Source organism: Brienomyrus brachyistius, chromosome 11 (genome assembly GCF_023856365.1).
Source record: "Brienomyrus brachyistius isolate T26 chromosome 11, BBRACH_0.4, whole genome shotgun sequence".
Taxonomy (NCBI): Eukaryota; Metazoa; Chordata; class Actinopteri; order Osteoglossiformes; family Mormyridae; genus Brienomyrus; species Brienomyrus brachyistius.
In genome coordinates this window covers 9,416,666-9,434,387 of record NC_064543.1, presented here as the reverse complement: position 1 = coordinate 9,434,387, position 17,722 = coordinate 9,416,666, and the positions used below count along the sequence as shown (strand labels likewise).

At 47.9% G+C, this 17,722-nt stretch overlaps 1 protein-coding gene across 1 annotated transcript; it reads right to left on the bottom strand.

Moving 5' to 3' along the window:
* Nucleotides 1–4: 4 nt before the first annotated feature.
* On the bottom strand, nt 5–17,487 carry strc1 (stereocilin 1). The gene is made up of 28 exons (XM_049031366.1): nt 17,371–17,487; nt 16,364–17,128; nt 16,180–16,204; nt 13,769–15,833; nt 13,326–13,391; nt 13,067–13,177; nt 12,815–12,969; nt 12,302–12,488; nt 11,856–11,971; nt 11,211–11,340; nt 10,453–10,635; nt 9,982–10,020; nt 9,341–9,505; nt 8,287–8,427; nt 7,258–7,319; nt 6,273–6,408; nt 5,771–5,859; nt 5,528–5,663; nt 4,769–4,965; nt 4,442–4,532; nt 4,166–4,343; nt 3,516–3,691; nt 3,157–3,312; nt 2,710–2,852; nt 1,974–2,122; nt 1,741–1,838; nt 1,254–1,404; nt 5–1,054 (listed from the first exon to the last, which is right to left on the bottom strand). Exons 1-28 carry the CDS (start codon nt 17,417–17,419, stop codon nt 963–965), a joined length of 6,051 nt encoding a protein of 2,016 aa, XP_048887323.1. The 5' UTR covers nt 17,420–17,487; the 3' UTR covers nt 5–962.
* Between the last annotated feature and the right edge of the window lie 235 nt (nt 17,488–17,722).

Below are 17,722 nucleotides of genomic sequence, written 5' to 3'. Positions count from 1 at the left end.
CCCCTATCCACGCAGGCGCGTGCGGCTCCGGAGCGAGTCGCGTCAATCTGGTTGGCAGTAGTGTCCACGTTCTCAGTACGCTGCAGAAGAGGCTCAGCTACGTTTTGACTTTTCAGTTTTTTTATTTTATTGAATTAACGTTTCCATGCCATTGTTTAATGCAACACCACAGAACTCACAACAAGTATGTTCATATGAACTTCTTACATAAACTGCATGCAGATAACACACTTAAGTATTTTCTTAAACATCACTTGCGCTTGCAAATAAATTATAGACATTTCTCTTTAAAAGTTACCAAAATATACACAAACAAGAAAAACCTGTTTCCCATTTATTCACTCTTTATTACTACAAACCATAAAATTTTAGCAATTCGGTTCAATTCCATTTCATTGTTATTATATACTAGGGATAATTTTCACACTGAAACATAAGTAATGCACTTAAGGCGTTAGTTAATGAGTTTATCGAAAATAAAAGTATTTTTTGAGGGAGTTTTGTCTAACTCTTGGGGGGGGGGGGGGGGGGGGGTAGTGGTTATATCTTGGTAACAGCTAATGATTTGTTGATGCTTCAGTAGGTTGCGTTGCATCAGAGGATTTTAAATCCAAACGTCATTGCGTCATGTTTACTTAGTACTTTTTCAAATCTATATACAAAACAACTTAGACCTATATAAATGTATTTTGGAAATTATATAAGCCATGTTTTGCATTAGTAACTACTCGGATAGCTGCTTGTTCATTTTGATGGCATCTTCATCGCAGAATCCTTTTAATATTATAGTTCACATAATCAATACTAATTCGTGATGGTAACGTGAGTCCTACTGACGCAAGTACATAGTATCTAATAAAAACCAGTAATTTAGTGATTGCTCAGCAGCCCTTGGTTTCCTATACGGAAGGTTATGTTGTGTGGAGCAGGTGGGTCGTGACACCGCAGACACAGGGCGTCCTTCAGAATGGAGGCCAGAACATTATTAGGAGCATCAGCAGTTCAAGAAAGATGGAGCAATGACCAGGGCATAGCGTGGTGGTGGATGACCTGCCTGCGGAGACAAACAGCTGTGTTACAAGGAGGATCCATCACCAAGAAACTGCATTAGCATTAAACAAGTCTTTGTGATGCACTATTTCTCTCATTAACAGAGAAACTAAAGAGGGTTTTACTCCACGTGGGAATGCAGGTGTTCCCTGTGTTTAGAAGAAGGGGACTGGAAATTTGACAGAGGTTATGAATGAAATTACCACGAAAGTCAACTGGTTTGTCCTCCCAGGGGGTCAGAACCATGGCTAATGCGGTCTGCTGAACTGTGGTCAGGGCGGACCGCTGAGCCTCGGTCACAGCGATGGCCTGTTCGTAGGAGAACATGCGGATCTGCGCCTGGTCAAACACCACCTGGGGGGGGGGTGTGGATAGTGACATTTATATAATGAGGGATTCTCTCTGTCTCATACCCACACAAAGAAAGTTTGTATTACTATCTTGTGCAAAATACCTCAACTTAATTCAGTAAATCATTTCTCACCCAAGCAATCCATCCCACCGCACACAGATATAAATAATTAATCAAACGGTTGTTTATATTACCACTGTTCAGTCTGCTATGCTGAGCTTAGGCCTGACAGTCTAACGCGGTGTTTGAAGGAGATGCTTAGGTAATCTTTTACAGATGACAAACAAATGAATTTGTGAGTGAAATCTATCTTATGAAACATAGAAAGACATTCTCACAGCAAATTTCTGGTCTGGAATGAGAGAAACAGCCAATGGGGTGATGCCCTCTATCTGGTCCTTCACCAGCGCTGACATGGCCATGTCTGGGAGGCCAGCTGGGGTGAGCAAGACAGGAATTGGTGGAAAAGAGAAAACAGACATGGATGATTACACACGGACTCACAGACGGAGAACTGCTAACGTGCTGTGGCCGACTACAGAATGACAACTAGGACACCCAGGCCTTGTACCTGCCAAAGCTCCAATCTCAATGAAGACCTCAGGACCCCAAGAGCTGATTGGCCCAAAGGCCAGACTGTGGCTCAAGAGCCCCACCAGGACCTGGAGCTGCTCCTCTGAGCAGGAGAGCCTGAGACTCCCCAACCACAGCACTGCCTTACTAAGGGTGAAGCAGAAGAAAACAAGGGATGGAACATTAATGGGCTTAAAAAAAAAAAAAACAAACAAACAGAAAATGACAAATTATCTATCTGCCCCTGTTCCATAACAATACAGGGTCCCTCAGAGCCTAGATCACATCCCAGGAAGCTCAGGAGATCAGGCCACCTAACTGCATGCATGGAGGAAACCCACACAAACACGGGGAGAACAATCAAGGTCCACGCATGCAGACAAAGGGAAAGGAACCAGACCCACACGCCTGCAAGTATGAGGCTAAAATGCTAACCACTTAGCCATTTTGCTGTCCTTACAGCATATTTTAAACCAGTCACCATCTTTACCAGCTATTCATATTCACTGTACGGATACTGCCGTATAATGAGAAACATCTCAAGTAACTTTATGGTGGATTGCATGATTAGATGGCTACCATAGAATGTCCTTTAGGCCAATTCCTATGCTAACTTATTTCAGATGTTTTTATATATTTTTACAAAAGCCATATAAAACCAACACATCAGAACATGTGTGAGGACGTGTAAGGCTGGATGGAAGCAGGAATGCTCTCCCAGTGTGGCTCTCTACCCAAACTCCACCGCGTTCAGGTTCCGCATGTCCGAGGTCTTGATCCCACACACTATGTGGCCCAGGGCCACCAGGGTACTGGAGTCCAGCTGGCTGGGGGTCAGTCTGGTCGAGTTCAGCACCGATGAGAAGAGGACAGACAGCTGCGAGCGGACAGGTGACAGTGGACAACTTCAGTCACTTTAATCAAAACAAAATGCAGCGTTACAGCTAGTTCACCTTCATATAAAGTCCTAAAATGAGGTTGCATAATGGATCTAGCTGGATGCTAGAATAGATCAGTAAAGAAAATATTATTTCATGCCAGGTTTTGGGGATGTTTCCCATAAACTGTCAGCCAGTACAGTGGATGTATTATCTTAGGATCAGAATAAATTCAAGCAAGATGAGTAGTTCAGGCAGCGACTCTGCAGCTGCAATAGAAACACCCCCCACAGAGACCCCCACCTGTCTGGTGCTCCAGTCACCGATGGCCCCGAGCGTGGAGATGGAGCTCAGCTCTGTCAGGCTGAGCAAACCAAGCTCCTCCTCTGTCAGCCGCAAAGCTAAGCGCCCAAGCTGAGACACCACCGAGGTAGAGAAGGAGGACGCTGGTCCGTAGGTCTGCACAGGAGGAGTACAGATGTAGGAGCAGCTTACAAACACCATGAAGAGCAGTTAAAACTCACATCTCTCTCTCTCTGTCATCATGCAAGAAAAGCTGAAAGACGCAAGTCACAACATTAAAAATGTAGTTATAACGACCAAGTACATGTTTTGTTTTAAGCCTTTCAGGAAGTTCTAACTTTCTATAAGAACGGTTGCACCTTTTTGACTTTGCTTAGGAGCTGCGTCAGTTCATAGGGACTGAGGAAAGGGTCCTGGCCAATCGGCTCCAGGCAGCTGCTGAAGGCTCCAGCAGACATGCCCAGCAGGCTGTCCAGACTCCAGGCCGAGGCCGGTACTGCGTGCAGGTTCTCGCAGCTGGGAATGAGCATCGCCGCTGGAGAGCGTGACGAGAGAGAGTGACAGCGAGAAGGACGCGCTAAATTCAGGTAATGGGGCCAAGGGGCAGCCATAATGCTGCAGCAAGAAGCTCACACTGGCTCCGGAAAGTGACATTAAGGTGCCCACAGTGGGGCAGGCAGCCCCCTTCCCTCCGAAATGAGTATTCATTTCTTCTCCTCCATTGCCTTCTGTTTTTTTTTCTTCATTACTTAGATGTTTAATAGTCAACTCCTGTTTATGGATGTCTACAGCTGTCTTGATTGCAACACCTTAATGAGGCAACTGTATTGACAAATAAATGCTAAATTTAAGTACATTTAAGAGTGATTTATCCATGAACCTCACACAGCCATCGTTCTAAGCATCAGGCCTTTGGAAGTCCAACATTGTAAAAACGTCTGTAAGGTTACGTTGCAGTGCAGACAAGGAGAGAACGTTCTGGTAGCGTGTGCTGGAGCACGGCACTCACACACGCGGCCTGCCCTCAGGAAGCCCAGGAAGAACTGGAGCACAAACTGCTGCTTCTGGAACATCCTCTGCAGCTCGGTCTGATCGCTGGCCTGCCTACAGAGGCGGCCTACCGGCCCCGACTCCCACTGCTGCTGGGTCAGGAACAGGCGCTCTATGCGCTCCAGGGTCACCAGCTCCTGTAGTCAGACAGATACTTTATTGATCCCCAAGGAAAGGGGGGGCATCCGGGGTGCCCTTGTGTTTGTGTGTGTGGGGGGGGGGGGGGAGCAAATACCGAGGGGATCATCTGGATGACCTCTTTGGGCAGGAAGAAGATGAACCTGTCAACCTGGTCCAAGATCTGAGACTTCCAGTACCTCACTGGCCTGGGAAGAGAAAAACACGCGCATTAACAAGTTTTCATGTATATACGTTATAAGACACGCGTCCAGGAATGACTGTGCATTATCAGGCTTCATTACGTAAAAGCTAAGATCTTCCTACACACTGGCAATTTGAGAATTTTCATTACAGTACACACCTAAACACTGAGGTACGCTTTGAGGATGCTAAGCTGCGTTTTGGTGATTACTTGCAGTTTGACGGGGCTGAGACCTCCTACCCGAAGGTGCTGGGTTCCTGCAGGAACCGCGCCACCATGTCCCGCTTGCTCCTGCTGTAGCAGAACCCTCTGAGGAACTCCAGGTTCTCAACAAAGAAGCTGCGGTCCAGCTGTGCAAAGACCTCATCCACCACAAATGTCGCCATGATGCCCAGGGAGCGGAACTCCTCCTCTGAGTACTGGCCCGTATACATACGCTAAGTGAATGGGGGGGAGGAGGACAGACAAAGGGATCATACAGTCCAGCCTTCAACTGTCGACCCAACAATCTGGAAAAGCTGTGCAAAGATTTTTGATTCCCATGGGAAATGGAGCAGAGCGAGAGATACGAGGATCACTGCGAGATCACGGCGAGATCACTATGAGAGCACTATGAGAGCACTGCAAGATCACTATGAGATCACTACGAGATCACTACGAGATCACTACGAGATCACTGTGAGATCACTGTGAGATCACCGCGAGATCACTGCGAGATCACTGCGAGATCACTATGAGATATCGCGTGAAAGGCTGCCGTAAACATGCTTGGCCTCCTCCAAATCAACATTGTACAAACATTTAATGCATTTCAACTTTTTGTCCGTCATCTGCAGTTTTTCGCAATATTCCAGAAAAAAATCCCATTTAATTTCTAATGTCATATATTGAGCAAAGAGGAGGGTCAGTATTTTTGTCTTGTGGTAACAGTGAATGGGGATGCAGACAGTGGTGTAGAACTCAGTAATGAAAGAGGCGTAAAGGAAGATGGAGACCCACCAGCCTCTGCGTCATCTTGTCCACCAGCAGCGCCTGCTTGATACTGGGAAGGCGGAGGAAGGGATACGGGTCCTGCACGACCATTTCTCTCAAAGTGTCCATCATGTCCACTGAAAACTTCTTGATGGTGCTCATCCTGCACAAAAACACGTCCAAATACTATTATGAGAGAACTGCCAGTGAGACCAAGGTATGAGTTTGTACTGAATGGCCGATAACACTGGCTAAAAGACAGCTACTCACGAGAGCTCAAGTGCGATCTGAGAGCCCAGCTCTCCCAGGAGCTCTGAGAAGAAGTCAAACTGATAGAGCTCCTCAATGATGCACTTTTTCTGTCGAGGGGAAGATGCAGGACATCAGCCGACCGTCCTCTTTGACCACCGTCAATCAGTCTCAGAGTCAGATCCCATCAGCAGCACCGGCGTTTTCACACACAGTACTACACAGATTTATCACGAGTCCTTAGAAGAAATTTTAACACGACACACAGCAGCTTATTACGATAAAGATTCACCCACTTATACACCCGGAAACTTTGACCGAAGCAGTTCTAGATAAGCCGAGAACAGGGGTACGGCACCAATGGGTCCTGAATGAATAACCTCTGGACACTATATCTGACCTCACCCTGCTGCTCCCGGTTCAGGGACCGTTCAGTACAGATATGGAGAGACGGCTGAGGGGATGAGGGGGCAGTGCGGGGTGGGGGGTGGGAATGAGGAGGGAGCAGCACGGTGTTAGGCACCAGGGAGGTGTGGAGCAGGACCGGCTGCTGCCGCAGGAAGGCGAGGACACTGCGCATGGCGGAGGACAATGGCTGGGCCAGGACAAGCTGCCGCAGGGTCCTACAGTCCACCCCCTGAGCCACCGTCCCCAGAGCTCTGAAAGGCACAGGGGTATTCACAGGTCACACGGCGTTAATACTCCCCCTGATGCATAGCCCCCACACAGCTATTCACAGGTCACACGGCGTTAATACTCCCCCTGATGCATAGCCCCCACACAGCTATTCACAGGTCACACGGCGTTAATACTCCCCCTGATGCATAGCCCCCACTTAGTGGGGCTTAAGCCACACTATTCGTTATCACAGTCCCCCTGAAAAATTATTTTCTAACCCTCCCAACTCCCCAAATTTTATCAGAGGACCCTGGGGAGCAAATCTCTAAAAGGTGAAATCCTAGAATTTTCACCGTTATAATCACTGATACTGTTGCAAACACAGACAGACACACACACACACACACACACACACACACACACACACACCTGTACTCATATACTTGTGGGGACTCTACATTCATTTCTTTGGACAACATGACAGCCCTAACCCCCACCCAGCCCTGAACTTAACCAAAAGTAACCAAACAAAATACAAGACTTTTGGCATTTTTACTTTGTTGACTGCAGTCACAAGTATCTGTAAAATTAATGTTATTCTTGTGCGGACCGAAAAAATGTCCCCACACGTTAAAAAGTCATTTATCACATTGTGGGACAATCTTGTTTCCACAATGTAACCCTTATAACCACACAAAAACACACACATACATACAAAATGGTCAATGATGTTAACTGATCACACAGACAATATACACAAATAACATAAATTGGTTCATTCTAGGAAAGGGGCTGGATTTGCCGTCTGTTAAATGTACAGTCATAGGGTGAAAATGGACGTGCACTTGTCCTGTCTGTGCTCATAACCGACCGGTAAGTTACACACTTACAGGAAGTCCGCCGTAGAAAGCTTAGCTGTGCTCTGTGCTGCTTCCTTGAACAGAACTTTAGCCTGAAACGGAAAATAACACACTGGGGGTTAGAACTGATCCTGGTCCTGTTTCACAGCAGAGATACACTCTGGGCAGGTGGGGAATGACTGTGCGGGTTCTGATTCGGGATCATCGGCACCGCGCTGCTGTCTTCCCACTTACTGCTGTTCGACTGGGCAGCCAGAGTAAGACGCTGCCCCATCAGGCTGCTAGGGGGCAGGTAGCTGCATCAGTGCCCCAGGGGGCGGCTCGACTTGTGGGAGCAGTAAGGAGCCACCTGACACGGTCCTAGTGTTCCCTCACTACCTGGAACCGGCCTACTGGCTTTGCACTCGCCTGGAGTTCGGCTTAGACGTTACACAACAAAGGAAAGCTAAATAATTGATCATTTAATTAAGAAGATGCCGCACACTCCCCTAAGGAAAGAAAGACCGGCGGGAACGCACATGCAGCCACACCCCAAAGACACGGCAGCCCGTTCGGACGTGTCGTGTGAGCATCAGCTCTGTGACACTGTCAGAGCTGCTGGAAGATGGACCCCATCCAAGGAAAACCTCTGGTAGGATTTGGGATAGGAGATGTGGGAATTTATTATTTATTTATTTATTATTTAGGTTAATTTGTTTATTGATTAAGATTCCGTTCCATGTTGTCTTCTTGTTCCTGATTCCTCTGCATGCCTAAATTTTGAAATATGAGACCCCCCCCCATTTATAGACTGGCAGCTGTAACTATCCCCACACTGTTCAGTCTTTTCTCTTAACATATCCATGCAGATCACAAACTCATACTGATTTCAGTATTTATTTTATAAGCTTCACCTTGAAATGCGCAAACGCTCCATCTCTGTGCAGTTTCCCTGTTTTACAGGCACATGTGTGATTACATCACCGTAAGATCAGCCAAACTGTTCATCTCTGAATTTATTGAGAAAAAATTCCAGGAAAGGGCTACATGTCCGCAGGGGGGGCCGGGATCAGGTCCTACCTGCTGCGTGTTCCAGGGACGTCTCTGCGCCATGGTCTGGTTGCTGAGCAGCAGAGTCACCCTGGGAATGACGCAGAGCAGCGGCGTCCTGGAGAGCAGAGGCTCCACCTGGTCCAGCCACCTGGGCACCTCCAAGGAGCCCTGGCCTCACACACATGGGGCAGCACCATCAGAAGGGGGCAGTCCAGGTCCAGAGGGGAAAAGTCCAGACCAAGATTTTGTTTCAACCAACCAGTTCAGTACTGTGTCACTGTGACTATTTAACTGGCTGGCTGAAACAAAATCTTGGTCTGGATTTTTCCTCTCTGGACCTGAGATAACCACCCCTGAGTACCATCTACGGACTATAGAGGCGTCACACATGGGTCCAGCTGCCACCCTGGTTCTGTATGTGTGGACCATGTAGGTTCTCCCTACGTTCATGTGGATTTTCCCTGAGGGAGTCCGGTTCTCTCAAAGTCCAGAAACAATTCGGCTGGATTAGTATGTTTAAGTTGCTCAGGGAAACTGTAGAGGTGGGAGGAGTTACAGTCATTCTGAGGGGCCCTTGAGTGACAGGGGCCTTAAAAACTGGGAACATTATTCGATTGGTCTGAGTTGGGGGTCCAATATGAAAAGCTGTCATGGGGCCCCAAATCTGTGTGGGCCCTGTGATAGACTGGAATGGCGTCTCCTGCCTTGTTGCCCGTGTTGGGATAAGCTGCACATTCACTGGGACCCTACACTAGACAAGCATTTATGCAAAACGAATCTCCAAGTGTGTCTAAAGGCTCAGCCTAGAACAAAGCAGCCCCTGTTTATTTTACCGGAATGGCAAATGGAAAGTGATTAGTTGTCATTGCTGACACACCAGAGCACAACAAAATGTGTCCCCCCCATATGTGACATAGCAGGGGGCAGCTAATTCAGCGGCCGGTACATTGCTCAGGGTACCTCAGTGGTATTTTGTTGGTCAGGGACTCGAAGCAGTAATCTTTCAATTACAAGTGGACATCCCTAACCATTAGGCCACCACTGCCACAGTATGCAGTGTGACGTCAGTGTGGATTCATACCCAGAGCTTGGTGGCGATAGCATTGGCCTGTGGGTCGCTGAGGTGGCGAAGGGCGATGTCGGGCAGGGTGGCGAGCAGGGAGTCGGAGGGCAGGGCCCAGATGGTCTCCACCTTCAGGCCACTGACCAGCTCACCAAGGCTTAGCAGCTGCCCAGGTATCTCCCACTGGAATAGAGGAGGAGGAGGAGGCGGGGGATGGAGGATATAAATGGAAGTAAAAGGAAAAGGGAGAGATGTGAAGGAGATATGAAAAAAGACAAAGGGAACGAGGGTTTATCGAATGGCGCTGCAAGAGGAGGACCAAAGCAAAGGAGGCTTTCTGGCCGATTCATCATGGAATATTGTAATGAAATACCTTTCGTTTACATGTAAAAAGTGATATATCTGTCTAGCACACTGAAACTTGATGTCCTCATTAGGTATGTTAGTAATACTCCGTGTTGTACTTGGCTCTTGGCTACACAATCTCAGGCGCAGCCGTAAATCTTCCTCGTGCGGCCTGCTGTGCACTGGTGAGCTGGGCTGGAGTCCATCTGGGAGTTTGCGGCCCACCGGTGTGTTTTCCAGCAGTTTACAGTTTCCTGCTGTCAAACTGTGACCAGATATTTCAGAACTAACATGCTCTATATGACAAGACTTACACTCTTATTAGACAGCACCTTGTCCACGATTTCTCGCGCCTAGGAGGAAGAGAGAGAATCGATTTTATGAGTCTGGAGCAAACGGTGAGGACGCTGTAGCTATCTGTAAGCTTAATGAGGCCGGGGTGCAGTCAGACTATCAACAAAAAGACGATATTCCCTGATGGCAAATGGGAGCGCTCAGCTGAATCAGGAGCGGAGGAGGAGCTGGGGTCAGTCACGCTGCTTTAATCAAAGAGGTCCTGCAGCTTTCACTCTCACATTAGCCCTCTGTGTCTTGTTTCCCCTCCATCACACAAGCTTTCCACCTGACGTGGCCTCAAGGGTTTCCCCTCAGCCGTATAACATCTGTCTTACGCACCCCGACCCCCATCTTCTCTTGCTGCCCGGGAAGCCGGACAGCTGAACCGCACCGCTAAGCGTACTGCGCATGTGGACTGCGCAGACAGGTATAGAGCCAATGCCGGGCACCTGTACAGGCGTGAAGGGCACAGCAGCCAGCTCAGGCAGCGCCGGGTAGAGCTGCGAGGGGCTGAGCTGCCTGAGGAAGCCGGCACCCAGCCAGGGCAGGAAGACAGCCAGCTGCCTGATGCGCTCAGGGCTCAGAGAAGCCGGCTCCTGCAGCTCAGTGCTGTTTAGGAACAAGCCAGAGACCTACAGGGAAAGAAATGCACAAACACAGGTACCATTACACACACGTGAAGTAAAAGCAACAGCACACAGCACCTGCAAAATGCGGAGGCATTCAGCAAAATGGGAAAGTCAGGCGTATGGCTGAAATCTAGAAAAAGATTCTGTATTTGTGCCTGCATGTGTCCTGAACACTGCTTACATTGTTAATCTGCTTTTTGTAAAATCTGGAACTTCAGCAATGACGACACTTTGATACTTCAGGTTATTTAGATTATAAAATAACATAACATAAAACTGCAATGTCTCTAATAGCCTCTTCTGAAATAATTCTGATTTTGGATTTCAAGAATTCTAGACTTCTCAGAAAACCAAAGCACTGCGTGTACTTCACAGCCCCAGTCCATTAGTTTAAAGATCCTGTTTATTAAGACCCCTTTATGTTTTAATGAAGCACAACATCAGCATATTAATGCATTAACACATTAATATTGGAGCTACGGAACAGCTCCATAGCAGCAACATTACGCAAAGCAGACGATAAAAGACAACACGTCCCAAACACCCCATGGACAGCGCCTGGCTACTCCAAAGCTCACCATGTCACTAGGCACTTTGAGTCCCTGGCTCACGCAGCTCCGCACGTTCTCCTGGATCACCCCGAAGGCCTGCGAGTTCCTGTACGCCAGCAGGTCCTTCGGGTGTGCGAGGCACGTCAGGTCCCCCAACCTGGGAAACACATCATGAAACAAATCGGTGTAACTCACAGAGAAGAGAGACGCTCTGAACACCCAGCTTAGTTCATTCAATATCTCACAGCCTGGAGATGCCAGTCACTGCAGAGAAAACACGCGAGTCACTGCAGAGAAAACACGCGAGTCACTGCAGAGAAAACACGCGAGTCACTGCAGAGAAAACATGAGAGTCACTGCAGAGAAAACACGAGAGTCATTCAGAGAATACACACGAGTCATTCAGAGAATACACACGAGTCACTACAGAGAATACACACGAGAGTCACTACAGAGAATACACACGAGTCATTCAGAGAAAACACGCGAGTCACTGCAGAGAATACACACGAGTCACTACAGAGAAAACACGAGAGTCACTACAGAGAAAACACACGAGTCATTCAGAGAATACACACGAGTCATTCAGAGAATACACACGAGTCACTACAGAGAATACACACGAGTCACTTCAGAGAAAACATTTTGGACTAAGCAGGATGACACACCAACCTTTGGAAGTCTTCTGCTGTTAGGTTTGTGAACATTCCTAAAATGGACTGAGCCACAAATTGCTCCTGAAGGGGGCTCAGTGGGTTTATCAGTAAGACGTCCAACCCGTCCAGCAGCTGAATGTTGGACCCAGAACCACACCCCAGCAAATCCATTAGTTATTAACTCCAAGAGAGAGGGACACTGGGTGTTAATGAAAATCTACAGTGTATTCACTGTGCATCCTTTGCATGTTGCATGCTGTTATGTAACTCCTGTACTGGTCGCTGATAGGGTGATGTTTTAATATATGGTTTCAATCTCCGATGAAAGGTTTGTCGCTGTTTGTTTACTGAACATGTGGAGAGGAGGCAGCCTCAACAATAGATCCGTTTGACTGCTGAGAGCCTTTGCTCCCGCTCGTTCGCAGAGTGTTCCGTTTCCCCGGGAGGTGTTGTAGCTGTTACCTGAGCAGGTGAGAGGTGCTGGAAGCTGGAGAATGGCAGGTAGGTTATCAGGTTCCCGATGTCCGCGATGAGAGATGGGCCTGCAGCTGTCATGTTCAGGAAGCTGAGAGATTGACTAAACCACTTTCCGAATGCTCGCCGTTGCTCCAGGGAGAGGCTGCCGATCTGGGTGTTGATCGTCTGCAGCCTGGGCATTTTCACCAGGAGAGCCAAGATTAGCTTGAGCTCATGAGAACAAAACGATTAAGTATTTGTGGTCTTTTATAATCATTTGCAAAGTCATTAATTAAACCATCACTAGCATAGATGCGCAAGAGGTTTGGAGACATTCTGCAGAAGCACCTTAAACAGTAGGCAACATCAGTTGCCAATTATTTATCTAGTAAGCAACACCAAAATTAATTAGGTGTTGCTTTACTGCAGACGTCAGTATCATTAATTAATATTTAACTCAGCCAGGCATTTTTTTTTGTCTGACATCCCTGGGTCCTGCTTGGGAGTTACTGAACTCACACGTTTGCCTTGTCCTGCAGCGCCGGCAGAGCAAGGATGTCCGCAGGTCTGGCTGCGTCCAGCAGGGGCACCAGGTCAGGGAAAAGGCTTGCGTCTCTGGCCAGATGAGTCTGGAAGAAGATGGAGACCATGCTCTGCAGGTAGTCTGTGGAGGCCTGGTGTGGAGTGAGGGGCAGCCGGGGAGAGAAAACTGTCAGACACTTTCTGTACGGCCAGAAACCTGGGAGGATTTTGAATGAACATTCAGCTCGCCTGCAGAGTGTCCTGGTTCCTGCTGTAGTACAGCAGGATCTGCCTGACTGTCATGACATCCACAGCGCTGAGCACGGCTCTCAGGCTGGCCGGGGGGATGCGGAAATACTCCTGAAAATAAACACATTACATCACACACAGAGGAAATAGAGGGTAAAAGCAGCAACCACAGGTGTGACACTAAGCACTGATGAACAATGAGCACAGGACCCAGAACAGGAACCTTTCGGTGTGGGAAGAGACTGGCAGCTTTTCTGACCTTGATATGAAAGTAGTCATCAGTAGTCACATCTCTGCCGGTCTGTATGAGGCTGGTCAGCACCTTCTGTGTCACACATACACACCATAAATATGTATGGGTGAATTCCAGACACCAAATCATTAAAACCAGCAAAGTGGCAATACAAATTTAAATAATACAGAGACATCAAATGCATCATGACTGATGACATGCCCCACTGTGAGCTGCACCACTGTAATCCTGAAATCATAAAGGCAATGGCATTATATGCTTATAATGACTGAATCTGGCATCCATCAGCTCTGTATGCAGTCAATGGTGATTATAATTCATCTAGTTCGTTTTGTATGCTTCAAAAATATATATATGTTGGCTCAAGAATGTTTCTTATCTCTCAATAAATTCATCTGATGTGCAGTAATTTTGAGTGAAGGAGTTGATGTGACTGATTTGCTGCTCACCCCAAAGCACTGAAGCAGCACTCTCTTGTTGCTGAAGTCCGTCTCGCGGTCCAGGTAGCGGACGACAGACTGCAGCACGCTGAGCCGGAGGTTTTCGGTGACGTGCAGTGAGGTCATCTGTCTCTCCTCCAGGGCCAGCAGCAGGAGGACCAGCTGTGTGGTGGCCTGAGCCACCAGAGAGGAAACCTCCTCGGTCAAGAGCTTGTCCAGCTGTGGCTGCAGGGTCTCCACGCCGCAGCGTAGCAGCAGCTGCAGCCCCAGGGCCTGGGCAGCCCCCGGGCGACAGGCCGCAGTGAAGTCTGTGCTGCAGGACCAGTTCAGCCGCTTGACAAAGTCCCTGGCCAGGCAGGAGCTGGAGGCTGTGCCGTTACCGTGGGTGTTATTCGTGTAAGTGGGGCAGATTGTGGCAACCCACACACTGTAAGGCTCCTGGCTCAGCTGGGAGAGCAGCAGGCTGTCACTGCAGATGGTGGACACGAAGTTGGCCTGGTCGTAATCCCAGCACAGGGCCAGTAGGGCCGCATCTGGGAGAGCCACTTTCCAGCTGTGGTACTGGCACTGCTCAGCGGGCCGGAACCCTAGCAGGTCTTCCCCGGCAGCAGTCGGACTGTTCCCGCCCGAGCGGTTGCTGCAGTGTTGCAGAAGCCAGGTATTATCCAGGTTGGCCAGCAGGTTCCTCAGCACGGTGGCGTTGGCACAAACTCTCCGAGTGAAGTTCTGGGAATCAAGTTCTGCGCAGAGGGCCAGGTCAGTCATGTCCACTATCGTCGGGGTGCCCCAGTCATCATAGCGGCAAACCTGCGGCAACACATCCACCATCTCCAGGTCAGAGCACACCGATGTCAGCCACTCGTTCCCCGACACAAGAATGAGCTTCTCATAAATGGGCATGATGCAGCACACATTTTTGTGGAAGCTGATCTGGTCATATTGCCAGCAGAAGCCGACTACTGAGGGGTCCACCGTTTTCACTGTCCACTCTCGGTAGTTGCACCAGTCTTTGATGCCCAGGACATTGGGGGAACTCATAATCACGGAGCTAAGGGCCACCTTGCAGAGATCACCCACCCATGAGTTCATCACGTTTTGCAGCAACGTTGTCAGGAAAGTGGAATTTGAGCATATGGCCTGGACAAAGCCAAGCTCGTCATGTTGAACGCACAACTGGAGAACATCTCCAGGTACCAGGGCGGGTTTTCTCCAATCTGAGTAGCGACAGGTCCCAGCCACTAGGGCGGCGATGTCCATTGATACAGGTGGCTCCAGATTTTCACAGCTGAGGGACAGCCAGGCGTTCTGCGTCTCAGAGAAAAACCGCATGTAAAAATCCACATCATCGCAGAGCAGCTTCTCCAGTCGTTGCCGGTCCATGTTCCAGCAGAACGAAACAAGGGAGACATCCACCATATTTAGCCGCCAGGTCTCATAGGTACAATAAAGGTGTATGACATTGGTGTCTGAAAAGTTGGAGCAGAAATTCCATACCCAGGCATTGTTAGTGTCTACAACCAGGAGATGCATCAGGCTGACAGTGTGGCACACCACCCGGATAAATTCTGTCCTGTCATTGTCACTGCACAAGGTTACCAAGGCTGGGTCCACACGATTCAAACTGCTCCAGTTCTTGTAATCACATAACAGCTGGCTGAGGCTGAGGGGCGACCTGACTCCTTGTGACTGGAAGGGGAAAACCCCAACACAACCAGACTCGTTCAGAAAGGGTGACAGCAGTGAGCGAATTAAACGACACCCATTCCTCCAGGTCCGGTCCATCTGCGTGGCGTTGAGGACACTCATCGCCTGACAGAAGGAGAAGATCACAGCCGGCTTCTGTGGCCCCAGGGAGAGGAACTCCGAGCAGAAAGTTTCATTGAGGCTGGAGATGTGATGCTGGTCACAGTGCAGTAGGGGAGGGGGGATCTCCGTGGCCAGCGTCCGGGGTGAAGGACTGCTAGGAGCACCATGGCATCCAAAGCTCATGTAGCTGCAAGGTGCTGGTTCCGGTGTCAGGAAAATATCCAGGATTGACTCGCCAAAGGACCAACTCACGTTGTGATTCATTCCCCTGAATAAAACATACAGTTTACTCAGTGACCAAGTGATTAAGCAGAAAAGCAATCAAAAGAGAATTAGTTTCCGAAACATAGTAGTAACATGTTCTTTTAAAATAAAATTTTAAAAAGCATATACTCAAAATGCTGTTTGGAATATTTAATCATAAAATTAGCTGTATCATAATTTCCAGTTATAGAAAATTTTGATACACAATGTAATGTTTTGAGAACACGGTAGGTATTTTCTATATTACATTAAATGTTAGGAATCTACCACAGAATGTCACAATAAATGTTTTACAAGGTTTGTAACTGCTATAAATGCTTTCAGTTGCTGAGATATAAGCAAGCACTCACCACATTATTAGCTGCTTCAAATCCCCTGAATACAAAAAGAATAAAACAAGCATCATTGAAAATGAAAGGCTGCAGCTGACCTAAGTAACAAAAACATATAATCATACGTACAATATGACAAAGTACCAGTGCTAAGTATTTCACTGTTAATATACTTTCCATATATAAGACACGACTAACGTACCTTGATAACATTGTCCACTTTGGTTTAAAACAGGGATTTTAATGAAGAACTGTAATCCGATTTTTACATAGTCTATAGGGGTTTGGACATATTTGATGACAACGCCGGAAAGGTATTTGACTAACGGGGGGAAGGTCAGGTCAGTGAAGACACGCCAGCCGGCCAGCAGGTACTCAGAGAGGTATTTGGGCATGTAAACCAAAGAGGACATGAAGAATTCCTGAATAGAGACTAACTGTGTCATTGCCGAAGCTCCCATCTGAAAGATATTCTGAAAGCCTGATGCATATGAATTCCTGTCGCTGGAAGATGAGGACAGACACGTGTGGCTTTTCAGCGACGAGAGGAGGGAGCGCACATTGGTCTCCATCTGCGCCATGAAACCTTTCGTGGACTCCGCTTCCAAGCCGCAGTCCTCTCTACCTGACAAAATGCACACCAGCGTTTTCGGTAACTCATCCAGAAAATCTTTCGTTAAAATCCCCGTGTAAAAGGCTAATAGGCCGTTCAAGGCGCTGTAATAAACGGACAGATCGGTGATGTCCAGCACGTTATCCGACCGCGGCCGGGATGCCGCCGGATCATTGCGGTTAGCGCCCAACGGCGTCCCTCCTCCGCCACTTTCAGATAAAAGCAGCATTTTCTTCACACACTCTTGAAGACTTTTTTCATAGTCACTTTTATCCGGGGCGCTCGTGTTGCTGCTCTTGGTCCCTGTAACGGGGCTGGAAGTGCTGGGGGCCCCCGACTGACCGCACACGATTCCTGGACAAACGCAGACAAACAATCGGAGAGATCATGTATTTCCACCAGGTATAAAACCACGCTCCACTTAAGAAACATAAGCTAACATAAAATTAAAAACACTATCAAATACTAGGCTTATGATAATACATCAAATGGTGTACATAACACCGAGAATAAAATCGCAAAAATTATGAAAACTTAACGTTACATTATTTAGTTGCTGACGGGTGAAATTTATAACTGAGGAAAAACATACTTACCAAAAATAGCGTTCAGCGTAAAAAGTACAGAAAATATTCTTTGTGGCATTCTACCCTCTAAAAAAGTACGATAAATGTCAAATTATACTTCTATTTAGATATGAATTTATGCGGTGTAATATAACCTAACCGAACCAGTCATTCAAAATACGCATTGAAACAAAAGAGCACTAAATGCCGAAATTCTCCGTCGGTAACCATTCCTGACGCTAAAACGGGGGAGCCCACTGACAAACAGCGTTAAGCGGCCGGAGCATCTCCGCCGCCCATCGCGTCCGCCACGGCTAAAGTGTCCGCTGGCCACTCTATCCCATGGCAACCACCTAATTAAGAGCAGCGGCAGAAAATGGGT

What these genes read in the sequence shown, in the direction of transcription:
- strc1 (XM_049031366.1), bottom strand. Translation starts at nt 17,419, where the DNA reads ATGCCACAAAGAATATTTTCTGTACTTTTTACGCTGAACGCTATTTTT. An exon ending in CAGGAACCCAGCACCTTCGG is followed by an intron (nt 4,533 to 4,768) that starts GTAGGAGGTCTC and finishes TTCTCTTCCCAG; the next exon opens with GCCAGTGAGGTACTGGAAGT. An exon ending in TCCTAAGCAAAGTCAAAAAG is followed by an intron (nt 3,313 to 3,515) that starts GTGCAACCGTTC and finishes CCTCCTGTGCAG; the next exon opens with ACCTACGGACCAGCGTCCTC.